The 23,413-nt window shown below is 38.9% G+C and overlaps 1 protein-coding gene and 1 non-coding gene across 10 annotated transcripts in view; one reads left to right on the top strand and one right to left on the bottom strand.

Moving 5' to 3' along the window:
- The window catches only part of Phf8 (PHD finger protein 8), a 113,219-nt gene that overhangs the window by 77,574 nt on the left and 12,232 nt on the right, over nt 1–23,413 (bottom strand). For all 9 annotated transcript variants that reach the window (XM_006528875.4, XM_030251372.1, XM_006528878.4 and 6 more), the window contains exons 3-8: nt 8,806–8,891; nt 8,363–8,471; nt 5,295–5,455; nt 3,659–3,800; nt 1,966–2,152; nt 151–313 (exon numbers count right to left, since the gene is read on the bottom strand). In XM_006528875.4, the coding sequence (XP_006528938.1) occupies nt 151–313; nt 1,966–2,152; nt 3,659–3,800; nt 5,295–5,455; nt 8,363–8,471; nt 8,806–8,891 (848 nt within the window). The remainder of the gene's footprint in view (nt 1–150; nt 314–1,965; nt 2,153–3,658; nt 3,801–5,294; nt 5,456–8,362; nt 8,472–8,805; nt 8,892–23,413) is intronic.
- Gm24460 lies at nt 16,481–16,586 on the top strand. Its single transcript, XR_003953178.1, has one exon. It is a non-coding gene; the product is annotated as a small nucleolar RNA SNORA4 (small nucleolar RNA).

The following is a 23,413-nucleotide window of genomic DNA, read 5'->3' as shown; positions in this document are numbered from 1 at the left end:
TCTTGAGGTCTAGTTTTAACCTCTTAGCTAATGAGAAAAAAAATGTCACATAATGAGATTAATAAATTATGGACAGGGTTTGGTACAGTACCACTATCTCCCTTCTTTCTGCCTTTCCCATCCTCCCCCCTAGAGGGACCCAGGAATGACCTGTAGGAATAAACAGTGTTTGTCCTTGCTTCACAGAACACTTGTAGCACTTTTCCACTTGGTCACCAAAGAACATCTCGTTCTGATTGGAGGAGCTACTCCAGCACTCAAAGAGAGTCAGATTAGCATTTGTTGGGCGGATCAGGTAGAAGATCTTCTCACCCTGAAATAAAAAGATACCATACTAAAGATTTCAAGAAAAGTCCTTCTCGAGGAAGGGTGCTCCAAATGGTCAAATCTCTCTCCCAGTCTCCACCCACATCTATATCAGCATGCCAGAGCTGTTTCTCAAACCCATCAAGAAACATTTTTAAATAAACTGCTCAGATTTTCTCCAAATTTCCCAAAAAATATTTGAAAGGGGTATTTAAATCTATTTAAGTTAGGAGAAATATATACCAATTGCTCTTATTTTAGATGTAATACCAAATGAAAAATGGCATCTATAGGTAAGATCAATACTACTAGCCCTAGAATTTAAGGCCATATTACTGATGAGAAGAAAATTGAATCTGCTTTTAAATGCCAGTTATACAGTGTTCCTTCTCATACCTGCAATCAAAGTTAATAAGTTTAAAAATTCAGTAACTATCCAAGGACTTCTTCTAGAAGATTATATTTCATTAGATGATGGATTATCTGCTGGAAGAATATTTTATTTCCTAATTATGTTTTGCTTGGATAATCATCTGATAGACAACTTAGTGAAAAAGAACCACACCTTAGCATAAGGATAACTCCATAGCTTAGCTAATATATCAAAAATTTAAACACAGAAAACTATGATGCGTGACACAACTGTATGTACTATACAATTGAAAAAACTGGCAGCCTTTATAGAGAGTAGCTACTATAGTAGCTATCCTATCAATTACCTTATTTTGATAACTATCCTGTAATTACTTAAGAAAATACCGTTGTTAAGAACTAAATAATGAATTATTAGACACAAGGAGACACTATGTCTGGAAATACTCCCAAATGTCTCAGAAAAAAAAAAAACAAATACAGCCACTTTACTTTGGTTACTTTGGAGAAAGTAAATGAATTCTACAGTACATATATTAAAGTTTGAGGGAGAGAAAACTCATGTTACCAAGAAATTTCTACAATTAATATAGACATTTTCATATATATTGCGAGAAATAGAATTCCTTCATTAAAGAAGGTAGGGAATATCTTAAGTAATTTATTGCTATCCAAAAAAATCTACATCTGTGGTACTTGAGATAGAAGCCAGGACCTTGCACACGTTAAGAAAGCACTACACCAGTAAGCTATGTCCCTAGACCTCAAAAAAGTAGTTTTAGTACTAGGGGTGCAACCTAGGGCCTGCTGCATGCCTTCCTCTCCGTGGTTTTTTTTTTTTTTTAATTTGGGTTTTTTTGAGACAGTCTCTCATTCTTTAGCTCAAGCTAAACTGAAGCTGATCTGAAACTTACCATGAAGCTCAGGCTGACCTCTTATTCATGTCAAGCCTCCTGCCACAACCCAACAAGTGTTGAAATTATAAGCAAAAGCCACCATGCCTACCTTCAACAACTTTTTTGCTTAAGCATCAAAATTGTAGAGGCACACCCACATGTGCCGCATCAATCACATTAATATCTCTGTCAGAACCTGAAGTAAAGAAATGAATTCTGTATCTCAGGGGAAAAAACTTCTTGTCTCCTCACCAGTACCTAAAATGGCCTTATACCCAGGAATTCTGTCTTCAAAATTAACACGATAGAGTTAATCATGTCAAGTATTGCCTAGATAGAATATGCGAGGCAGATGGGTCTGGCTGCCTCCAGGTGTCATACTCATTCCTACCTTAAGCACATGGTACCAAACTGAGGTCCCACCAAAGTCAATGTGAAAATCTGTATAGCTATCCCGCACACTCATGAGGCAGTACTTCTGCACATTGGGTCTCTCAAAGACACATTCCTCTGGCCACAAGTTCTCCACCCATGACAGCTTGCGAACAATCCTGGGTGTTTCCACGAGGTTTGAAAGCCTAGTAAAGAAGGTGAAAAGAAGCGTGAGCTGACTGAAAATTGAAGGTTTAAGCCTGAATAAAATACTGCAGTAAGATAAAACAAATTTTAAAAAATCATTTTCTCCACAGAACCCAAAGGTATATACAACATTTATTCCTAAAAGTTTAACAGTAGTCCCACTCCACTCCACTCAGCTCCAAATCCAGTCCTAAATCCTAGCCCCAAATCCTTCCCCAATAGTAAGTGGCCATTCCTATTACTAAATTGTCATGCCCATTATTTATTTCGCTTCCCCAGTCGACTCATTCAGCACTTTGTAACAGTCTGTCCTTTCCCTACTTTAATATCTTCTTTATGAAAAGCCCTTACAATTACAGAAAACCTCCTAGAGGGCAGTTCCATACATCTGGCTGTTTTATCCCACATAAATCCACAAATCTTTTAATATTATGCACTCCTCTTTGTTTTGACCTTCAGGAAAGTCAATGAAAACTGCAATCTATTTCCACTAACTACTTCCACCAACTACTTAAACAAAGAATTACGCATTCATATGTACAGTACCTATCTATATGCAACCTGGTTCCTCATTTTTATTTTCTTTCTGTTCCCGTTTTCTTTTTCCCCTTTTCTGCATGTCTGCAAGCTATCGCACAGGCTTTCTGGATTAAGCGATAGTTAAAGAAACTACAGTTTTTTTAAATACCTTTAGGTTCTTTAATCTTAAAAGCAACAGCAAGGATTTTAATATTATAATCATGTCACCACTGTGGGAAAATGAAAAGTACACAGGACCTTGCTGTCCAGTTTTTGCAACTTCTTGCAAATCTTTTTATTAATTATTTGAAGCTTAAAATGCCAATAAGCAATTAGTAAATTTCCTAAAAGAAAAAGATATGTTAGAATTTCTTAATATTCACCACAGTCCTGAATATGTAAGTACTGATAGGATATTTTAAAGATTATAGGACTGGAGAGATGGCTCAGTGGTTAAGAGCACTGACTGCTCTTCCAGAGATCCTGAGTTCAATTCCCAGCAACCACATGGTGGCTGATGCCCTCTTCTGGTGTGTCTGAAGACAGCTACAGTGTACTTATATACATAAAATAAATAAATCTTTTAAAAAAATATATAATTTTTCCCTTTTAAATGTAGGCAACCTACCCTTAGAAAAACTACTTGCAATTTTAAAATCTATTTCCAAAGACTGAGGACTTATTCTTCATTTAGGACAGTCATAAATAAAAATATAAATACTAGGAAAAGATCAAAGGAAGATGCCCTAGAACAAAGGACAGATTAGTACAATAGATTCTATATAATCTAGCTCTGCTAGAAACTGAAGAAACTGACTTAGTTATTATAAAATTGAATCAGTGCCCTTTAAAGTATAAGCCAACTCCCTTCTCCAAAATGAGAAACAAAACTGCTAGAATGAAGGAATCAAACCAAAATATAAATTCAAGTATATCTACAAGTTTTAGATGCCCTGTCAGGCTTTTTCTGTTACCTCCCCTCCTACCTGGTATCGGAGAATTCCAAACTAATGACATTGAGGACTTTTTCCCTCTTCCCACTGTAATAGTATTTGACAAAATCACCGAGTTTCATCTTGCAGTCAGCCTGGCGGGCCACATCAATCACATCAATCTCTTTGTCAGAACCTGAAATAAAGACACGAGTTCTGTACTGAGTTATGTCTCTCGGGGACAAAAACTTCTTGTTCCCTCACCAGCACCTAGAATGGCCATATACCCAGGAATTCTATCTTCAGATACTATGTGTTCAGGGCAGAGAGTAGAAATCTATCACACTCTCTCAAGATCTGGGTGGGGGCTATGGAGCTATCTGATAGAAACTCTCACATAGTCTAACTGCCATGGATCTGCTTCTTTATGTCTTCTCTTCTAGTCTCCTCCTTCACTGATGCTCCAGTAAAATATAGTAAGAACAGGTATCAGAGACTATGATCCCTAAAATTTCCCAGGTTAAAAGAAAATGGCTCAATGAGACCATGTTGTACTTGTAGATGGGAGCCTGGCATGGCTGTCCTCTGGGAGGCTCTACTAGCACCTGACTAAGACAGATGCATATACTTACTGCCAACCATTGGACTGATGTCGGGGACTCCAATGGAGGAGTTGGAGGAAGGACTGAAGAAGGTGAGGGGATTGCAACCCCATAGGAAGAACAACAGTGTCAACTGACCCAGACTCCTCAGAGTTCCCAGAGACTAAGCCAAAAAAACAAGGAGCATACATGTATATATGTAGCACCAGTATATATGTACTGGAGGACTGTCTTGTCCTGCTTCAGTGGGAGAGAATGCGCTTAATCCTGTGGAAGCTTGATGCTTCAGTGGGGAGGGATGCTGGTGAGGGTAAGGAGAGGATGGGTAGGTGAGTGGGAGAGCACCCTGTCAGAGGCTGGGGAAGGGAGTGAAGAACTCAGGGAGTAATAGACCAGGAAGGAAGACAACTTTTAGACTGTAAATAAATAAAACGAATTAATAAAAAAATTGGCTCAACCTACTTTTATGTAGTCTTATTAAGAAGAAAATGAATCAAATAAATACTGTCATTAGCCCCCAACACACACGCACACACACAAGTTCCTAGGGCTGGAGAGGTGGCTCAGTGGTTAAGAGCACTTGAGTGCTCTTCCAGAGGTTTTGAGTTTAATTTCCAGCAACCACATAGTATCTCACAACCATCTGTAATGGGATCTTATTCCCCATTCTGATGTGCATGAAGACAGAGCATGCATGTACATAAAATAGCTGAATTAAAAAAAAATAAAGCTAAAAAGGAAAAGAAGAGTAGTATTATGTCTCTTGTCTTGCCAAAGAATGACTCTAGCTAGGCAAGGCCTTCACATCATACTCTCAAGATGGCTGGAAAGCAAATATAAAAAGGTGGATTAGAGAAATGACTCTAGTCTTTTTGTTTGTTTTGTTTTTCAAGACAGGGTCTCTCTATGTGGCTCTGACTATCCTGGAACTCACTATGTAGACCAGGCTGGCCTCAAACTCAGAGATCTGATTGCCTCTGCTCTCTGGGTGCTGAGATTAAAGGTATCGTGAGCCACCATGCCAAGCATGATTTAAATTCTGATAGGAACAGTTAATGTCACAGTTAAGAGAGTCTGTGGTGTCTTACCAACATAGTGTTCCACATCCCTCACAGTGAATGATGGAGAGGGTAATGTCATCCCCAACCCATCCTTCTTCAAGACAAGGATAGGCACGCTGAAGCTATTCTCTTCCAAGAATTCCACAGTCAGCTGACTTCCAGTGGGCTTCAGAATCACTTCATCTGAGCTGTGTGGGCCATAGAGAAAAAAAAAACATGACCTTGAGATTCTGCTCACTAAAGGCCTTAATGGCCTCTCACAAAAGGGATATAGTCTTCTGAGGGAGTCTTATATGGGTTGACAACTAATGGCATAAACTTCATATGCCAGGAAAAAACATGATGTTTCCAAAGCAGTAGACAAGGTCACTGACAGAGGTAGGGAAGATATGGTGAACAGGATGTTCTTTTCTGAACAACAAAGGAAATTAGTCAATAGCTTACCTAAGAAGAGATATAACTAACAATTTTGACTCATTTGTTCTAACCCAAAATAGCAACATCCAATCTTCTCTTGGCGAAGAGAGCAAAGACTGAGCTTTTAAAAAACAGTATTTACAACCACTTTCTTAATGCATGTACTTACAAGATGGGAATTGTTTTTAAATTTTTTCATACAATATATTTTGATCATATTATTCTCTACCCCCTCAACTACTCCTAGTCATAATGGAGACAAGAGAGTGGTAGATAGATGGAGGTATACACAGTGCCAGAGCATTAGCTTAGCTTGCAATGAGTCCATGATTGGAACCTCCAGAACCAAAAAAGAAAAAAAAGACTATGAAGAAAAGGGAAATTAGTTGTATTGAAACAAGCATAATAAGCTCTGTATCTGTTTCACTCTATATAATTCTGGATGGCCCAAAATTTAAACTGCAAAAACGAAAGTCATAAAGGTACTAGGGGAAAAACATGTAAGAGACAAGACCCAGTTTTTACTAAAATGATAATAAATAAATTGATCTGAATTAAAAGCTAAAATTGTCTGCAAGGAAAGCTGTTATAATATATAATTATAATATACATAATATAATAGTATAATATAATATATGATAATATAATAATATATAATATAATAAGTTAGTTTTCTCCAATGAAGTCTCATTGGAGAAGTATTAACCACACTTTTTTGTTATTTGTTCAAGACAGGGTTTTTCCATGTAACCCTGGCTATCCTGGAATGAGATCTGTAGATCAGGCTGGCCTTAAACTCATAGAAATCCACCATCCTCTGCTGCTGCAAGGATTAAAGGAGTGTACCACCACTGCCCAATTTATTAACCACACTTAAGGGTAGGCTCTATGCCCAAAAGTAGATGGCCATCACAGAATAAACTCAAAGGTATTTTTGTAGACGTTTTGTTCTATATTGCTTTGTTAGGTTTTGTGTGTGTGTGTGTGTGTGTGTGTGTGTGTGTGAGAGAGAGAGAGAGAGAGAGAGAGAGAGAGAGAGATTCTTGTGGGTTGGTTTCTTTTTTGCTTTGTACGTTTGTTTTCTAAACACAGAGAAAGAAAGGGTGCAGAGTTGGGTAGATAGGAACAATCTGGGAGGAACTGAAGGGGAAAAACATGATCAGAATATGTTACATGAAAATATTTTCTCAGTAAAAAATATGGGAAATGCTTTAGAAAAGAGAAAGCTATCAATAAATATGACCCATAAATATACAAAAATCAACCTCTTACATAATTAAGGTAATAAAATAAAAAGATTTCACTAAATTTTGAAAATTTAATCATAAAAATCATCAGAGCTTTGACAAAATGTCTGTGATGTTGTACAGGCTTTATGCAAACAACTGGCAATATTTACAGATTCCTAAGGCATATCCTTTTTGATCTAACAATTTTACTTTTACACAGTTAAATCTACATCTATACTTGTCACACATGCAAAAACTTAAGAGATATTCACTGAGGCTGCAAATATGGCTCAGTGGTAGAGTACTTGCCTAGCATGTGTGACTCCTAGGTTCAATGCTCATTACTGAAGAAAAAAGGTATGGCCAATAGAAGTTTTCTTAATAACAGCAAATTGCTGGAATCAATTTAAATGTCCATCACTATAGGATTGGTCAAATAAAATATGTATCCATTCAATGAAATAATAAATGATCCTGAAAGGAAGAACCACCTATGCATGCTGTTGTAGACCAATTTCCAAGACATATTATTTAGGTTTAAAAATAAAGGTAATATACAAAACATAATGCTTCCATTTGTGTCAAAAATAAAAAGGGATATACAACCACATATATGTGGATACAAGTACTATTTTTGAAAAAATATAAAAAATTAGCTGATGTAAGTAGAAGAAGGAATCTGAGGGGTCTGAGGTACAGAGGGGACTGACAGCCTTTAATTTTTTTAAACTAATAACCTAGAAAATCAATCTAAATAATACTTGAAGTACAAGAAACCTGAAAACAGTCCAATGGATTTAAAACCATATGATACTTCTTTATTCATTAATTTCTAACTCATTATTTTTGTTCAATTCATTTTTACTAAATCCAGGTAAGTTGAAAGAAAAAAAAAAGTATCTTTTTGATTGAAAAAACACACTACAGCTCTCTATTTTTAGTTTTAAAGTTTCCTCTCCTCTATAATGAGAGAATTAAATTTGCTGACCATTAAAAACTCTTGCAGACATTTAATGGGGAGCTGCTATGAATATGGAATAGGAAAGGGGAAGGAAATAAAGGGTCATAGAATGAGTAATTATAATCAAAGTATATTTAATAATATACGTGGAAATGTCATAATGAAATCCATTACTTTGTACTAGGAGAAACCAAAAAAAGCCTCCAAATTCTAGCATTGTTCAGATGCTTATAAGTTGACTAAGACAAAAGCTGCTTCCCAGCTACTGCAGATTTCTGTAAATAGGTCATAATGTACTCTAAACATCAAGTGAAACTCTGGTCACTGTTACTTAGGAACTGACCAAAACAGAAGTTCCCACCCCGGAGATTTTGCAGGGCCTAGAAGATATCCAGACATGAGGGAGGCACATAATGGCACAGCCAGTGGAACAGCTGAAAGGAAGTATGTCCAGCGTCCCATAGCTCTAATGCTTAACATTTCCTCACCTGTCAAAAGTTCTGCCCCGAAGTTCTCGGATAAACATAGAGCTTCCAGTCTTCAGTGGCTTCCCCTTGTGATTATCATGTCCTTTGGAAGATCCACGACGTTTTTTCACTAAACCAGAAAAAGACAAGTGGTAATGAGTTAGAACGGCCAGGAGCTAAGAATCTAAAACCCCAGGGGCATCTACAGTTAAAGATGCTCTTTTATACTCAGGAAAGCTCCTGGTAAAGAAGAGTGTACTTCCTCTAGGTAGGTGCTAAAATGGGAAAGAGATAAGGCTATGCATTTTTGCTCTCTTAGGGCAACAGCTCCAGGCCCTGTTGGACGTGCATGGGCTTCTGCTGTTTCCTACGGAAGACACATATGAGGCAGAGGCTATCCAAAGCTACCTTTGCTTTGTTTCTTGCCTTATTACTTCCTGATACAAATTATAAGATCTACTTACTAATGGAAGGTCCATGTAAGACCTCACAGTTAGGGCAGTGGTAAAGATCAATATCAGCAGCCTTCTCCTCCTCAACACCAACACAACTGAAAAAGAAAAAAACATAGCCAAGGTTTATAAGATTTTTATTTTTTAAAAGTTCTATATAGAGAAAGCACCCAAGGAGCTGAAGGGGTCGGCAACCCTATAGGTGGAACAACAATATGAACTAACCAGTACCCCCCAGAGCTCGTGTCTCTAGCTGCATATGTAGCAGAACATGGCCTAGTTGGCCATCACAGGGAAGAGAGGCCCATTGGTCGTGCAAACTTTATCTGCCTCAGTACAGGGGAATGCCAGGGCCAAGAAGTGGGAGTGAGTGGGTGGGAGAGCAGGGCAGGGGAGAGTATGGGGGACTTTGGGGATAGCATTTGAAATGTAAATAAAGAAAATATCTAATAAAATAAAATGAAATTCAATTAAAAAAAAGAAAATATCATCACATGAGCCCAAACCTTAAAAAAAAAAGTTCTATATCAGTGAGTACAGTATATGGCGATTTACATTTATATCAATTAAAGTTAAGTACATCTGAAGGCTGGATAGATAGCTTGGTGTTTAAGAACAGTGGCTGCTTGCTCTTTCAAAGGACCTGAGTTTGATTACTAAATAGTGGCCCACAATCCTCTCTAACTCTAATTCCAAGGGATCTGGTTCCTTCTTCTGGCCTCTACTAGCACCAGGCACTTGGTGTACAGACAGACAGACATGTGGACAAAACACTCATACACATAAAAATAAATTAAAAAATAAAGTTAAGTAAAATTTAAATGCAGTTCCTCTATCACACCAGTTACATTTCACCAGCCACATGCTGGTTATTGTACATATTATAAAACATTTTCATCAATGCAAAATTCTACTGGTATAAAACAATGAAGGCAAAAATTCATTAGGAGTCAGAATACTCAAAGCTGAAAGAGACTAGAGCATCAGTATGTGAATAAACAGAAATATATAAACCCAGTAATTTTTAAAGATTTATTTATTTTATGTATATGAGTACAGTGTAGCTGTACAGATGGCTGTGAGCCATCATGTGGTTGCTGGAAATTTAACTCAGGACCTCTGCTCACTCTAGCCCCACTTGCTCTGGCCCAAAGATTTATTTATTAGTATATGTAAGTACACTGTAGCTGTCTTTAGACACACCAGAAGAGGGCATCAGATCTCATTATGGATTATTGTAAGCCACCATGTGGTTGCTGGGATTTGAACTCAGGACCTTTGGAAGAACAGTCAGTGCTCTTACTTGCTAAGCCATCTCACCAATCCCCCCCCCCAAATAATTCATTTAAAATGTTCCAAATAGTTACATTTAAAAGGTAAAAAGAGGGACTGAGCAGTGGTGGTGCAAACCTTTAATCCCAGCACTTGGGAGACAGAGGCAGGCAGATCTCTGTGAGTTCAATGGCAGCCTGGTCTACAGAGCAAGTTCCAGGTCAGCTAGGGCTGTTACACAGAGAAACCCTGTCTCAAAAAAGCAAAAAAGGTAAAAAGAACCAGATGTTCTAGTCCTCTAATCCACACTTCTAATTCCAGCATTCTAGAGGTAGAGGAAAGAGGATTATCATGTGTTTCAGGCTACCCTCAAGTATTAGACCAGCCTGGGATATATACGAAAAAATCTCAAAATACAAAAAGATTTTTTAAAAATAAGTCTTATTTTAATATTTTATTTTGCCTAACATACTCAAAATACTAGAACCCAAACTTAGAACTTTGCTGAGATATTTTATTAAATAAAACCACCAGAAATATTTAGAGCCAACAACATTTATGAATGAAGAAATATAGGTAATCATTTTGAAGCTTCATTTAGATTTAATTTTGTATGTATATATACAAAGTAATTTCACATATTAAGCCCTTCCCTCACCAAGAAAGATGACAAGAACCCTTAAAATAATTTCTGGCTATGGTTTAAATGCTTTAAGCCTTTTATCAACCACATATAACAAGGTATATAAAAATATGGTAGAGCTCAAATAGTTTCAGCCAAGATTATGATCATCAATCCTGAAATCCAGTCCCTCCCTTACCTTCATCTCTGCAACAATAACTCTATGTCTATAAACCTGTAGCATATCAAGAAATTGGGACATTAGCATCAACTTTGTAGAGGTCAGCAGATAATGTGCATAAAGTTCATTAACACAATGAACACAGAGACTGGCACAACATAAATGACAAATGACAGTTAACATTACTTTTTGCCATATTCACATTATCATTCTCACTACCCTAAAGTTTGTTTTTTGTTTGCTTGCTTGCTTGTTGAGATAGGGTCTCACTATATAGCACAATCTCACTTCAAACTTACCTTAACTTCCTGGTCCCAAAGTTACTGGCCTGCGTCACCTGGCCTAATCTATAAATCTTTTGTTTGGACCCGAGGCACTCATTTCCATGACATACGTGTTTTATGTCTGATGTCCCTCCTATATTTGGACACTGCTCAAAAAGGAAACTGTGCTGTCATCACTCCTGAACTCTTACAGATATGCCTTTTCTACCAAAAACAGCCACTGCCTGTCTCCTCTCTCAACTTCCGTGTCACACCCTCAGCAATCCTATACCATGATACATAAACTGCTCTAGCTTCCCCTTCAAGAAATACTTGCCGGGCATGGTGGTACATGTGTGCTGTGGTGGTTTGAATCAGAATGGCCCTCATAGGCTCATACATTTGGATACATAGTCCCCAGTTAGTGGAACTATTTGGAAAGGATGAGGTATGACCTTGGAGGATTTGTGTCAGGGTGTGGGGGCGCAGTCTTTGAGATTTCAACAGACTCCTACCAACCCTAGTGTGGTCTCTACTCCTGCTTAAGGTTCAAGATGTGAGCTTTCAGTTGTTTCTGTTGTCATGCCTTCTCTTTTTCATCATGGGTCCTAACCCTCTGAAACATATATAAGCCCAATTTAATACTTTCTGTTTTTAGTTGCTTTGGTCATGGTGTTTATTACAGTGACAGAAAAGTAACTAATAAACCCGTAATCTCAAAATTTCAGAGATAGGAGCAGAGGAATCAGTAGTTTAAGGTCAGCTTTGGCTAGATGAAACCCAGTCTAAAAACAAAACAATATAAAACAGAACCTTACTTTGCAAGTTTAAACAAATACAGTTGGTGTACAAGGAAATTATTTTCTCCATACTAGTGCTACTCAAAGTGTAATCCAGTTATTCTCAACCTGTGGGTCATGACCATATCAGATATCCTGCATATAAGACATTTATTAATTTACATGACAATTCATAACAGTAGTAAAATTACAGTTATGAAGTAGCAACTAAAATAATTTTATGGTTGAGGGCCACCACATATTAAGAACTGTATGAAATTTATTAGGAAGGCTGAAAACCACTAGTCTAATCCATAGACTACTACTGATCTGTCTACAGGTCTATAGTAAGTACAGAAAACGACAGTATTACTTCTCAAAAAACTGGCAGGATGTTTTAATAGCCATTGAATCTAATAATGAAAAATTGAGGTTTGTTATATTGCTTTTTGATTACATTGTTTTACTAGTCATCCTCTTTTTATTTTATAAAATAATTAATCCATTAGAGACCAAAAATAAAGAAAAATATGTCCTTGTTCTTCATCATACAGTCTAAGGAGCACTGTGTTAAGTGTTCTATCAGCTTCACATGGTCTTAACAAGAAGGAAGGCAGGCAGAGGCAGGCGGATTTCTGAGTTTGAGGCCAGCCTAATCTACAGAGTGAGTTCCAGGACAGCCAGGGCTATACAGAGAAACCCAGTCTGGAAACTCTCCCCCCCCCCCCAAAAAAAAAAACTTCAAAAAACAAAACAAAACAAACAAACACAAGAAGGAAGGCCCAAGTATGGATGCTTCAATCCCACTTAGAAAGGGGAACAAAATAATCACAGGAGGCAGAGGGAGAGAGGTACTTGGGTGGAAGAGGTGGGGGGGGGGAGATTATACTGACTGATAATTCTCCCATAATTTCCTACTCAGCTCTTTCCTTTCCATAATCCACAGTAAACTTGATCCCATTCTCTCTCCCCTCTCTCCATGCAAATGATTTACTTCCTTTCTTGAAAAATAAAACAGAAAGGAAATAATCAGACAAGAAAAAATTTGACTTCTAATAACAGCTCTTCTTCTTTCACCCACCCTTTCCTCCTGTTAAAAGTGGAAATGCTATCTTTCCTTCCTCCTAAAGCCAGTGCTGGCACCCAGATCACATTTTTTTATTTTATCAATTATCTGTCCCTTCTTTCTATGGTATCTTCAATCTCTCACCCTGTTTCTTTCTCTTTCTTTACAATACTATGTAAACATGTATACTGACCTTAAAAACCCACTCTTCTTTTCCTTTCATTCCTTCTTGTCTGCCCCTTTCTGAGAGTTCACAGCCAAACATCTCTATCTACATTTATATAGCTCAAAATGGCCCCCTTTTGGAATGGGTAGCAATTTAAACATGGTAAAAAAACTCAAAATTATCAGTTCTATATCTTAATTCTTTAGCTCTCACTTGTGTGCCTCTGTCATCCTTACTGCTGCATCCATAACATAGATTATGATCTCTAACTAGAAGTATTGTCCTACTCACTCAAATAGACTCCAAACCTCAACTTTGTCTCCACGAAAAATGATTCTCCATACCAAAATGATCACTAAAAATTGAAGTGTGGGCTAGAGAAATGGCTCAGTAATTAAGCAGAGGATCCAGAAACTCCAGTTCTAGGAGATCCAACACCTTCTTCTGACCTCCTTGGGCTGCAGCACACACATGGTGTAGATACATACTCAGGCATACAAAAACACATAACATCAATTAATTACATTTTTAAAAATGTAATCTCTCATTATCTCATACCCAAAACCCCTCAAAGGCTCTTATTTTCATTTTTTTGTGTGTGTACATGTATTAGAGGGTGTCCTTAGAAGCAGAAAGAGGGTATTGGAGCTGAAGTTACAAGTAGTTTTGGAATACCTGACATGGGTGCTGGGATTTGAACTCAGCTCCTCTGAAAAAATAAGCAGCAAGTGCTCTTAATTGCTGAACCATCTCTCCAGTCCCTCCCTATTTTTTCTTTTTCTTTTTTTAATTTATTATTTACATTTTTACACTCCATATTTTAACTCCCCCCCCCCACACACACACCCGTCCACCCTTCGACTGTTTCACATCCCATACCTCCTCCCCACCCTGCCTCCACGTGGATGTCCCCACCCCCCACCCCACCCTAGCCCACCTGACCTCTAAACTCCCCGGGGCTTCCTCTTGAGGGTTAGGTGCGTCAGCTCTGAATGAGCACAGACACAGCAGTCCTCTACTGTATGCGTGTTCATGGCCTCATATCAGCTGGTGTGTGCTGCCTGGTTGGTGATCCAGTGTTTGAGAGATCTTGGGGGTCCAGATTAATTAAGACTGCTGGTCTTCCTACAGGATCACCCTTCTCCTCAGCTTCTTTCAGCCTTCCCTAATTCAACAACAGGGGTCAGCTGCTTCTGTCCATTGGTTGGGTACAAATATCTGCATCTGATTCTTTGAGCTGCTTGTTGGGTCTTCCAGAGTACAGTTATGTTAGGTCCCTTTTTGAGAGTGCTCTATAGCCTCAGTAACAGTGTCAGGCCTTGGGGCCTCCCCCTGAGCTGGATCCCACTTTGGGCCTGTCACTGGACCTTCTTTTCCTCAGGCTCCTCTCCATTTCCATCCCTGTAATTCATTCAGACAGGAACTATTATGGAGCAGAGTTGTGACTTTGGGATTGCAACCCCATCCCTCATTTGATGTCCTGTCTTCCTGCTGAAGGTGGGCTCTATAAGTTCCCTTTCTCTACTGTCGGGCATTTCATCTAAGGTCCCTCTCTTTGAGTTCTGAGAGTTTCTTACTTCCCAAGTCTCTGGTGCATTCTGAAGGGTACCCCCCAACCTCCTATCTCCCAAGGCTGCCTGTTTCCATTCTTACTGCTGGCCCTCAGAGCTTCAGTCCTTTTCCCTCACCCAATACCACTCTTGGGAATATACCCAAAAAATGCCACAAAACCATGCCACAGGGGCACATGTTCATAGTGGCCTTATTTGTGATAGCCAGAAGCTGGAAATAACCCAGATGCCCCACGACAGAAGAATGGATACAGAAAATGTGGTTCATTTACACAATGGAATACTACACAGCTATTAAGAACAAGGACATCCTGAGTTTTGCAGGCAAATGGATGGAACTAGAAAATATCATCCTGAGTGAGGTAATTCAGACCCAAAAGGACATGCATGGTATGTATGTACTCCCAATTTTTCTTTAAGAATGAATTGCCCATGGCCTAAAAAGGCCTTGCATCTCTGGTGTCATCTTTTATCCCTCACACACAGCATCAATTATATAAATGAATATGCTTACTATAAATAAAAAGCAAGAGCCCCTTCTTCAGAAACATAAAAAGGAGCTTTTTACTTTCTGTGGTCTTTCAGGTCACCATGATGTGGAATTTGAATGAGATATCATCCATGTTCTTGTGTGTCTGAACACTTGGTTCACACTTGGTTACACTGCTTGGCTAGACTTAGAGAAAGTATGCTAGAGAAAGTATGCCACTGGTGGTGGGCTCTAAGGTTTCAAAAGCCACGAGGTTTCTCTGCTTGTTGCTGTTCCTACTGCCATTCCTGGTGCTTTCTTCCATGCACATGCACCACCTCCACCTCCACCACTGTCATTATGATGATTGTAATGGACTCTTATCCCTGTGGAACTATAAACACAAAATAAACCAATCCTTCTACAAGTTGCTTCAGGCATGCATTTTGTATTGCTTATCATAGCAATACAAAAGTAACTAATACACATGAAGTTCAGTTGTTACTACTGGTTTTTTTCTGGGTTTTGTTTGTTTTGTTTTTGTGGCTAGGGACTGAACCCAGGGCCATACATGCAAGGCTCTGTCACATAGTTAAAACTCTAGCTCTATTTCTCCTTTTTTGAGATAGGGTCTCAATACAAGTATAGCAGTGTATGCCTTTAATTCTAGCACTTGAGAGGCAGAGGCAAGTAGACCTCTGTGAGTGCAAGGCCAGCCTGGTCTATGAGTTCCAAAACAGCTGTAACTACATAATGAGACCCTGATTCAAAACAAACATCCTACTTGAGATAGGGTCTCACTAAACTGCCTTGTGATTCTTCTGCCTCAGCTTCCTGAGTAATTATAATTATAGACCTAACCTTGGCAATATGAGTTTTTTATTTTTCCTGTCACGCTCTCTTGGGGGTAAAGGCAAATCACTCAGTACAGTATGCATGCTCTGGACCCTGAATTTTTCCACATCTCCACTTAAGGACAGAGTCTCAGGCAATTAGCCATGATCCTTTTCAGGAAGGCAAGAAAGAAGATGTAGGACCAGAGAACTCTAGGATCTAAGTTCTCAGCACACAATCCACTGATGCCACATACAAAAATCCAAAGTTAAAATATATTAAGACTTTTGGAACAACAAGCATTGCATTAAACCTCAACTGTAGGGCTCCATGTGACAACAGGATTCACATGCTCATGAAGCCACCCTTAATCTAAAAAAGGCCTGGGGATGTGGTTTAGAGATTAAATACTTGTCTAATATGAATGAGGCCATAAGTGTTTGATCTCTAACACCACAAAAAAATGGACAAAAGTAAAACCATCAGGCTATTTGATAGAATGAGTAAGACCACACTCCACAGTGGGCTATACCACTTTGTATGGTTCATTATTATATTGTGGCCTACATTGGTTGCAGGTGGGGAGGAGTAAAACCAGCTGGATTCATATTGCTAGCCCATGGTGCTATTGCTCCTCTTCTGTACTGCAGACACTCCTGCTGCATACTACCTATTTCACCTCTACCTATGCTGACCAACAATAAATGTTTATTCACTTGCCATTTGTGCTGACTACATCCAGCACACAAAAATTCTGGTATTCACCAAAAGTCCTCAGATCTTCCATCTCCCAGTCTTTTTTCATTTACTATCCATACTAATTCAGCAAACATGCAATGGGCTAGATAATTCCTTAAACTAGGGAGGCAGATAAGCCAAAGTTAATGCACTGTCTCAACAATTATCACCAAGTACCAAGAGTAGTAAATGCTGTCTTACTCAGGGTAGCTTCCTTGGTGAAGAGAATTAGTATAACATGGAGCACTGAAATTAAGCTGGGCTCAGTGTAGGCACTCAACAAATATTTACTAAGTAAATGAGTATACAAATAAATATTAATTGTATGTAGATTCCTATAGAATGAGCATTCTAGAGGGAAAGAGACAGGCAATGGCAGAACAGTTTCATTAAGTGCTACAAAGTAAGTAAAACAGAACAATAATTGCCAAATGAATGAGTAAATTTAAAGCCTACATATAAGTAACTGAGAAGAAAAGCCTACATAAAAGAAAACTAAGCTATGGACTTTAAATATATTATAATATTTAATCTTTATAACAAACCAGAGACACTCTGTACAGCATTGAGACACTAAAACACAGAGGTTAAAAGATAAAAAGAGGGCTGGTGAGATGGCTCAGTGGGTAAGAGCACCTGACTGCTCTTCCAAAGGTCCGGAGTTCAAATGCCAGCAACCACATGGTGGTTCACAACCATCTGTAACAAGATCTGACACCCTCTTCTGGAGTGTCTGAAGACAGCTACAGTGTACTTACATATAATAAATAAATAAATCTTTAAAAAAAAAAAAGATAAAAAGAGGCCGGGTGTGGTGGCGCACGCCTTTAGTCCCAGCACTTGGGAGGCAGAGGCAGGTGGATTTCTGAGTTCGAGGCCAGCCTGGTCTACAGAGTGAGTTCCAGGACAGCCAGGGCTACACAGAGAAACCCTGTCTCGAAAAAAATAAAAAATAAAAAGATATAGGAGCCAAACTATCTGGTTTGAATTTTACTTCTTCCATATATAACTGTGTGAGCATAGGAAGTTTATATAAATTCTTTGTGTCCCAGTTTCTATAAGTTGTGAAACAGAAAAATTACTAGTAACCACCTTTTAGAGATGTTGCTAGGATTCAATGAACTTAAAGTATTCAAGTGCTTAATACATGATAAATGCTATCTATAACAATAAGAAAATGAGTCTGAATAGTTAGGCAAATTGCTAGCAATTACAAAACTAAGTTTAAGTAGCCGCATAATACAAAAATGTTGGTCTTCATGAGCCCGTAATATCTAACCAAGTATGCAGCTAAAATGTAACCGTAAGTAGAACCAAATGCTACAAGAATGTAAAATCAGGCACTTGATTGCTTCGTCCAGGGCTGTGGAACTAAGTGGGACCCAAAGATCAGAGGAGCCAGAACAGCCAGACAAATTTTGCTCAAGATTCTATCTGTCTTCCAATATGCTCAGCCTCTGCTCTCTGAGAATACTCAGGGAGCTAGGCCTTGTCACCAACCTATAACTTGGAAAGCCAATATCTTCATTCATAAATAAAGAAAGAAAGAGTATATTTTACCTTCCTTCATTTAAAAAAAAATCTCAGAAAAAATCCAAATCCATTTTTGGTTTGGGATTCTTGCAACAACCTTTATCAGATAGAACACAATCTACAAAAACAGAAGCAAAGGTACCCATAGTTCTCATCACTGGCTCCATTGCCTCCAGGCAAAGGACTTGGAGTAGTGCTAAAGAAACTAAACAAGCTCCATGTACCCGAGAAGTTTCTGCTCTCTGCTCAGTACCTGGCATATGAGTTTGCCATTTAAAAGAACTAAATTCCAAAATGACCTGATGTTACAGACAAAACAGTCCATTCTCTACATATCTTGTAAGCTTCTCAGTCACTGTCCCATTACTCTATTCCCATTTATACTAAAACTCCTCAAAATGAAGTCACTCCTTACCTCTTTCTTTCACAATCCCAATCCAATCTATCAGCAAGTCCCATATTGATATATGTTCAAAATAAAACCGTTTCTCATCAACGCAGACTCTGGTAAGTCACCATTTTCTAACAAGACAAGAATTTCTCAGGGTGTTTTCAGAGACAGGGTCTCATGTATCCCAGGCTGGCCTCATCTCACTATATAGCAAAGATTACCATGAATTTCTAATCCTCCTGGCTTCCATAGTCTTCAGTATTAGAATTACAGACTGTACAACCATGGCAGGTTTATGTGATGCTAGGATCCAACCTTAGCTTCATCAATGCTAACCAAGCAATCTACCAACTGACTCATGTTCCTCGAATTTTTTTCTTTTTTTGGTTTTTGGAGACAGTGTAACCTTGAGTGTTCTAGAACTTGCTCTGCAGACCAAGCTGGCCTTGAACTCAGAAATTCACCTTCCTCTGCTTCCTGAGTGCTGGGATTAAAGGCGTGAGCCACCACTGGCCTGAAAGTTTCTCATTTTCTAAATATCAAGAACATCTAGAGAACCTGTTAAAATACAGAACCAAACATTCTGATGTAGTTCTCAATGTATGTAGAACACATTAAAAGAACTTAAAGAGAAATTTTTACTCCTCACTTGAACTGGAAAAATACAAATACCAGGTGACTGTAGTAAAAAGTGAAAATGTATACAGAGCCACACTCAAATATACTAAAGAAAAAAGCAATATGGAATTATAAAACAGGTTTAAGTAACCCTCAGAAAGGAGGGAAAATATAAACAGAGGCATATAGAACAGAGGAAAGATTAAGGATCGTTCATTTTGGTACCATGCTTACATAGCATACACAAAGTCCTGGGTTCAATCCCCAGTACTGAATAAAACCAAAAATGTTATCTCAGGTCTATAATCCAAGTTTAGGGGGTGGTAGCAGGTGGATCAGGAGTTCAAGGTCACTTTTAGCTACATAGCCAAGTTTGAAGTCAGTTGAGCTATGTAAGACCCCTTTCAAAAACTAAAACAGAGGCTGGCAAGATGATTCCCTCAAAGCCTGAAGCCCTGAGTTCAGTTCCTGGAATTTATGTAGAAAGGTAAAAGGAGAATCAACTCTACAAATGTGTTCTCTAACTTCCACATGCAAGCCCTCCCCCTGCCCACAAATCGAGCAACACACACATACAACACATACACATACTTAATTTAAAAATAAAATCTCATTTCATGTTTAAATGTAGACTAAAAGGAAAGGGATAAAGACTGGGGATAATTCAATGACAGAATGCTTGCCTGGTATTGTCTGGGATTGAGCTGCAGGGGAGAAAAAAACTATATACAAAACTATATACACACAAACATGCAGGGAGACACATGCAAGCACACATGCAAACATGCACACACATACACGCAGGCACGAATGTACACACAGGGACTTATGCCCATGCTGGCATGCACACACACACACACACACACATAGGTATGAATTCACACACACAGGCAAGCACAAGGACTCAGTCAGTACACACACACAGGTACACACAAACAGGCATGCATGCCTGTCCATAAATAGTCATAAATAAAAGTTAATTTTGAAAGAGGGAGAAACAAAAAAAAGAGGGTTGGTAAAGCCATTAAGCAGATTAAAGGTGCTTGTTCTGTAAGCCTAATGAGTTTGATGCCAAGGACCCACATTGTAGAGAGAATTGATGCCAACAAGTTGACCTTTGACCCCCACATGAACACCATGGCACATACATACACAAAAGCTCACACACAGAAAGGAGGGAAGAATAAAGAAAGAGGAGGAAGCAGAGGGAGGTGGGAGGAAAGAAGGAACAGAACTAGATTTTTAAAAAAAGAATTCAGAAGGCGTTTTGATATTATATCCCTTTAGCAAAATTATATTAGCAGAGCCTATAACTTGCTTAACAACAAGTTCTTGGGCAGGTTTACAGAACATAGATGAGTTTCCCATTGTGGATCAGGCCTTAAGTCCAATTAGAAAGCTGCTGGTTACCTCCATAGTATTCATGCTACTATTGAGCCAATGAGCATGCCAGGCCAGTCCTGTAGCTCACAGGATTCACAGCTGGGTAAGAGTGTTGATGGTTTTTCTTTCCCAGCAGCCTACAAAAACACCTTCTGATACTATGAAAGTTACCTAGTAGGAAGAATGCTTCCAGGTCAGAACCTGCTTGAGTTTTCCATATCCTGTGATCAAAGTATATGGTGTCTTCAGCAACAGGATCTTACCAACAAGTTCTAGTGAATAACTAAGAACAATAACAATACTCTGTATTGGTTTTTTGGAGGGGAGTGACCTCTATGACCACCTTCCCATATGGAGTATTTTACCCCTGGCACTGGGCTTTTTGATAATCTACAGCTTCTGAGATAGGCATTATCCTGGTATGTGAGGTAAATTAAATTAAGCTTGTCTGTGTGTATGTATGTACATATAACAGGAAGCTTATAAACTATTATTTATATGGCTTTTTCAAACATCTTTAGTGCTGGTTATCCCTTTACCTCCCCCGCTTCACCCTCATATCTACTCCCCACTTAAACCTTTACCTCCATTATTCATCTTCCCTTCATTATACTACCTTCTAAATATTTCTAAATATCTATAGGCCCCTTCATCAGAGAAGTTTCTTTATGTAGTGGATGATGTTTAATACAATTTCTCACAACTGGTCAAAATGCAGAGAGTAAGTCACTGTGGAGTGCTCAGCTCTAAATGAGACATCTATATCACACCTCTCTCCCTGAAAGGCTCAGAGAACCTAAGAGAAGGGGGCGGGGGGGGTTAGGAGATTGTAAGATAGGGATTAGCCGGGCAATGGTGGCTCACACCTTTGGTGGCACACTTGAGAAGCAGAAGTAGGGGGAATCTCTTGAGGCCAGGCCAGGTTGGACTGTAGAGTGAGTTCTAGGACAGCCTGGTCTGTAGAGTGAGTTCCAGGACAGCCTAGGCTACAAAGAAACCCCGTCTTGGAAAAAAAATTACAAGTTTATATCACACTCTTTTCCTTAAGGATCAGGAAGCATTGTGGAAGAAGGGGCAGAAAAACTTTAAGAGTAGACTGCTGTGAAATAATGTCTTCTGGACAGGTTGGAGTCATTGCACTCAAAAACCCATAACAAATAGAGTTCTTAGCACAGCACAAAACTTGCATAAGATCAAACCGGTTAAAACTCCAGTACAGATGGGCTAGAGAGACACCTCAGCAGTTAAGAGCACTGATTGCTCTTCCAGAGGTCTTGAGTTCCATTCCCAGAATGGTGGTTCACAACCATCTGTAATGGGATCCAATGCCCTCTTCTGGAGTGTCTGAAGACAGTGACAGTATACTCACATATATAAAATAAATAAATCTTTAAAAAAAACCCTCCAGCATAGAGGTGAGGTTCTACCCCTAGCTGAGAAACTATTGGCAGTCAGTGGCTACAGAGGAAGAAAAGTCGGTTTTCTTCAGCCAAACGGGGGGGGGGGGGGGTGTCGTACTAACAAACTTAATTTAAACAGAAATATTTTCCTCTAAACAAAACAAACAAGGAATTCCATGCAAAGAAAAACTGGTACCATAAAACAGGTCAAAAGCTTGTAGTTAAAGAGATCACAGGCCCGGGTGATTAAGCTACTACAGTTGTTCTGCTCAGTGAACATAATGTACCATCAAATTACCATCTAAATAACCATGTTCATGCCTATAGAATATTACTGCTCTCAGCTTAGTAAAAGAAGTTTCTCTTGCTAATCATGTTGGTATATTCCTTTAATCTCAGTGCTTGGGAGGCAAACAAAGGCGGGTCTCTGGGGTCAGCCTGGTCTACAGAATGAGTTCCAGGCCAGCCAAGGCTATATAGTGAGACCCTGTCTCAAATGTCTCAAAAAAGAAAAACAAAAAAACACCAAACACCAAAAACCAACAATAACAATAAAAAACAAACAAACAAAAACAGGAAAGAAGCCCTTCTCTTTCTAGTAGTATAAATGGTTGTAAATGCAAACTCATAACCACAGGACAAAGAATAAATGATTTCCTGTGTATAAATAGAACACAGCACTCCCTTCAAGGCTCATGAAACATCTTGGAAGAAACAGAAAAATGTAAAAACCCGAGGACGGTGGGAGAGCAGTTTGGAACACAGAGTTCTGGGCATGACATGGCTGTTAAACTCTTGATTACCTGTAGATTTGCACAAGATTGTTCTTCTAACATTCTGTCCTGGAAAAGGGAGGGGCTCACAAAGCTCCAACCTTCCCTGGAGATATAAAAGCAAATCTTTAGTGGTTCAGCCACTGCTAAGTTGCTAGTAAGTAATCCTGATAAGGAGGCCTCCTTAAATCCAATGAGTTATCAAAAAAAAAAAAAAGACATAAAAGTAGAAGAAAAGAGTTGGGAATAGGAAGGGAATCAGGAGGGGGTGAGAGGGTGAAAGAGGGTAATGGGGGGTGAGTATTATTAAAATACATATAGGTCTGGCTGCTGATATGGCTCAACAGGTAAAAGCACTTACCATTTAAAACCCAAACTTAATCCCTGGAACATGCATAAAAAAGTCAGATGCAGTGGTGTACATCTGTAAACCCCAGTACTCCTAAGGGAGAGGGGAGGTGAAAATAGATGGGAGGTGAAAACAAGAGAGCTGCCCACAAGTTCACAGATTAGCTAGCCTGGAGTAATAGTGCAGCAGAAACAAGGGAGTTGCTTCAAGAA

This window comes from Mus musculus, chromosome X (assembly GCF_000001635.26).
Source record: "Mus musculus strain C57BL/6J chromosome X, GRCm38.p6 C57BL/6J".
NCBI lineage: Eukaryota > Metazoa > Chordata > Mammalia > Rodentia > Muridae > Mus > Mus musculus.
Note: the sequence above shows the minus strand (reverse complement) of the source record. Positions and strands in the feature narration are given on the sequence as shown.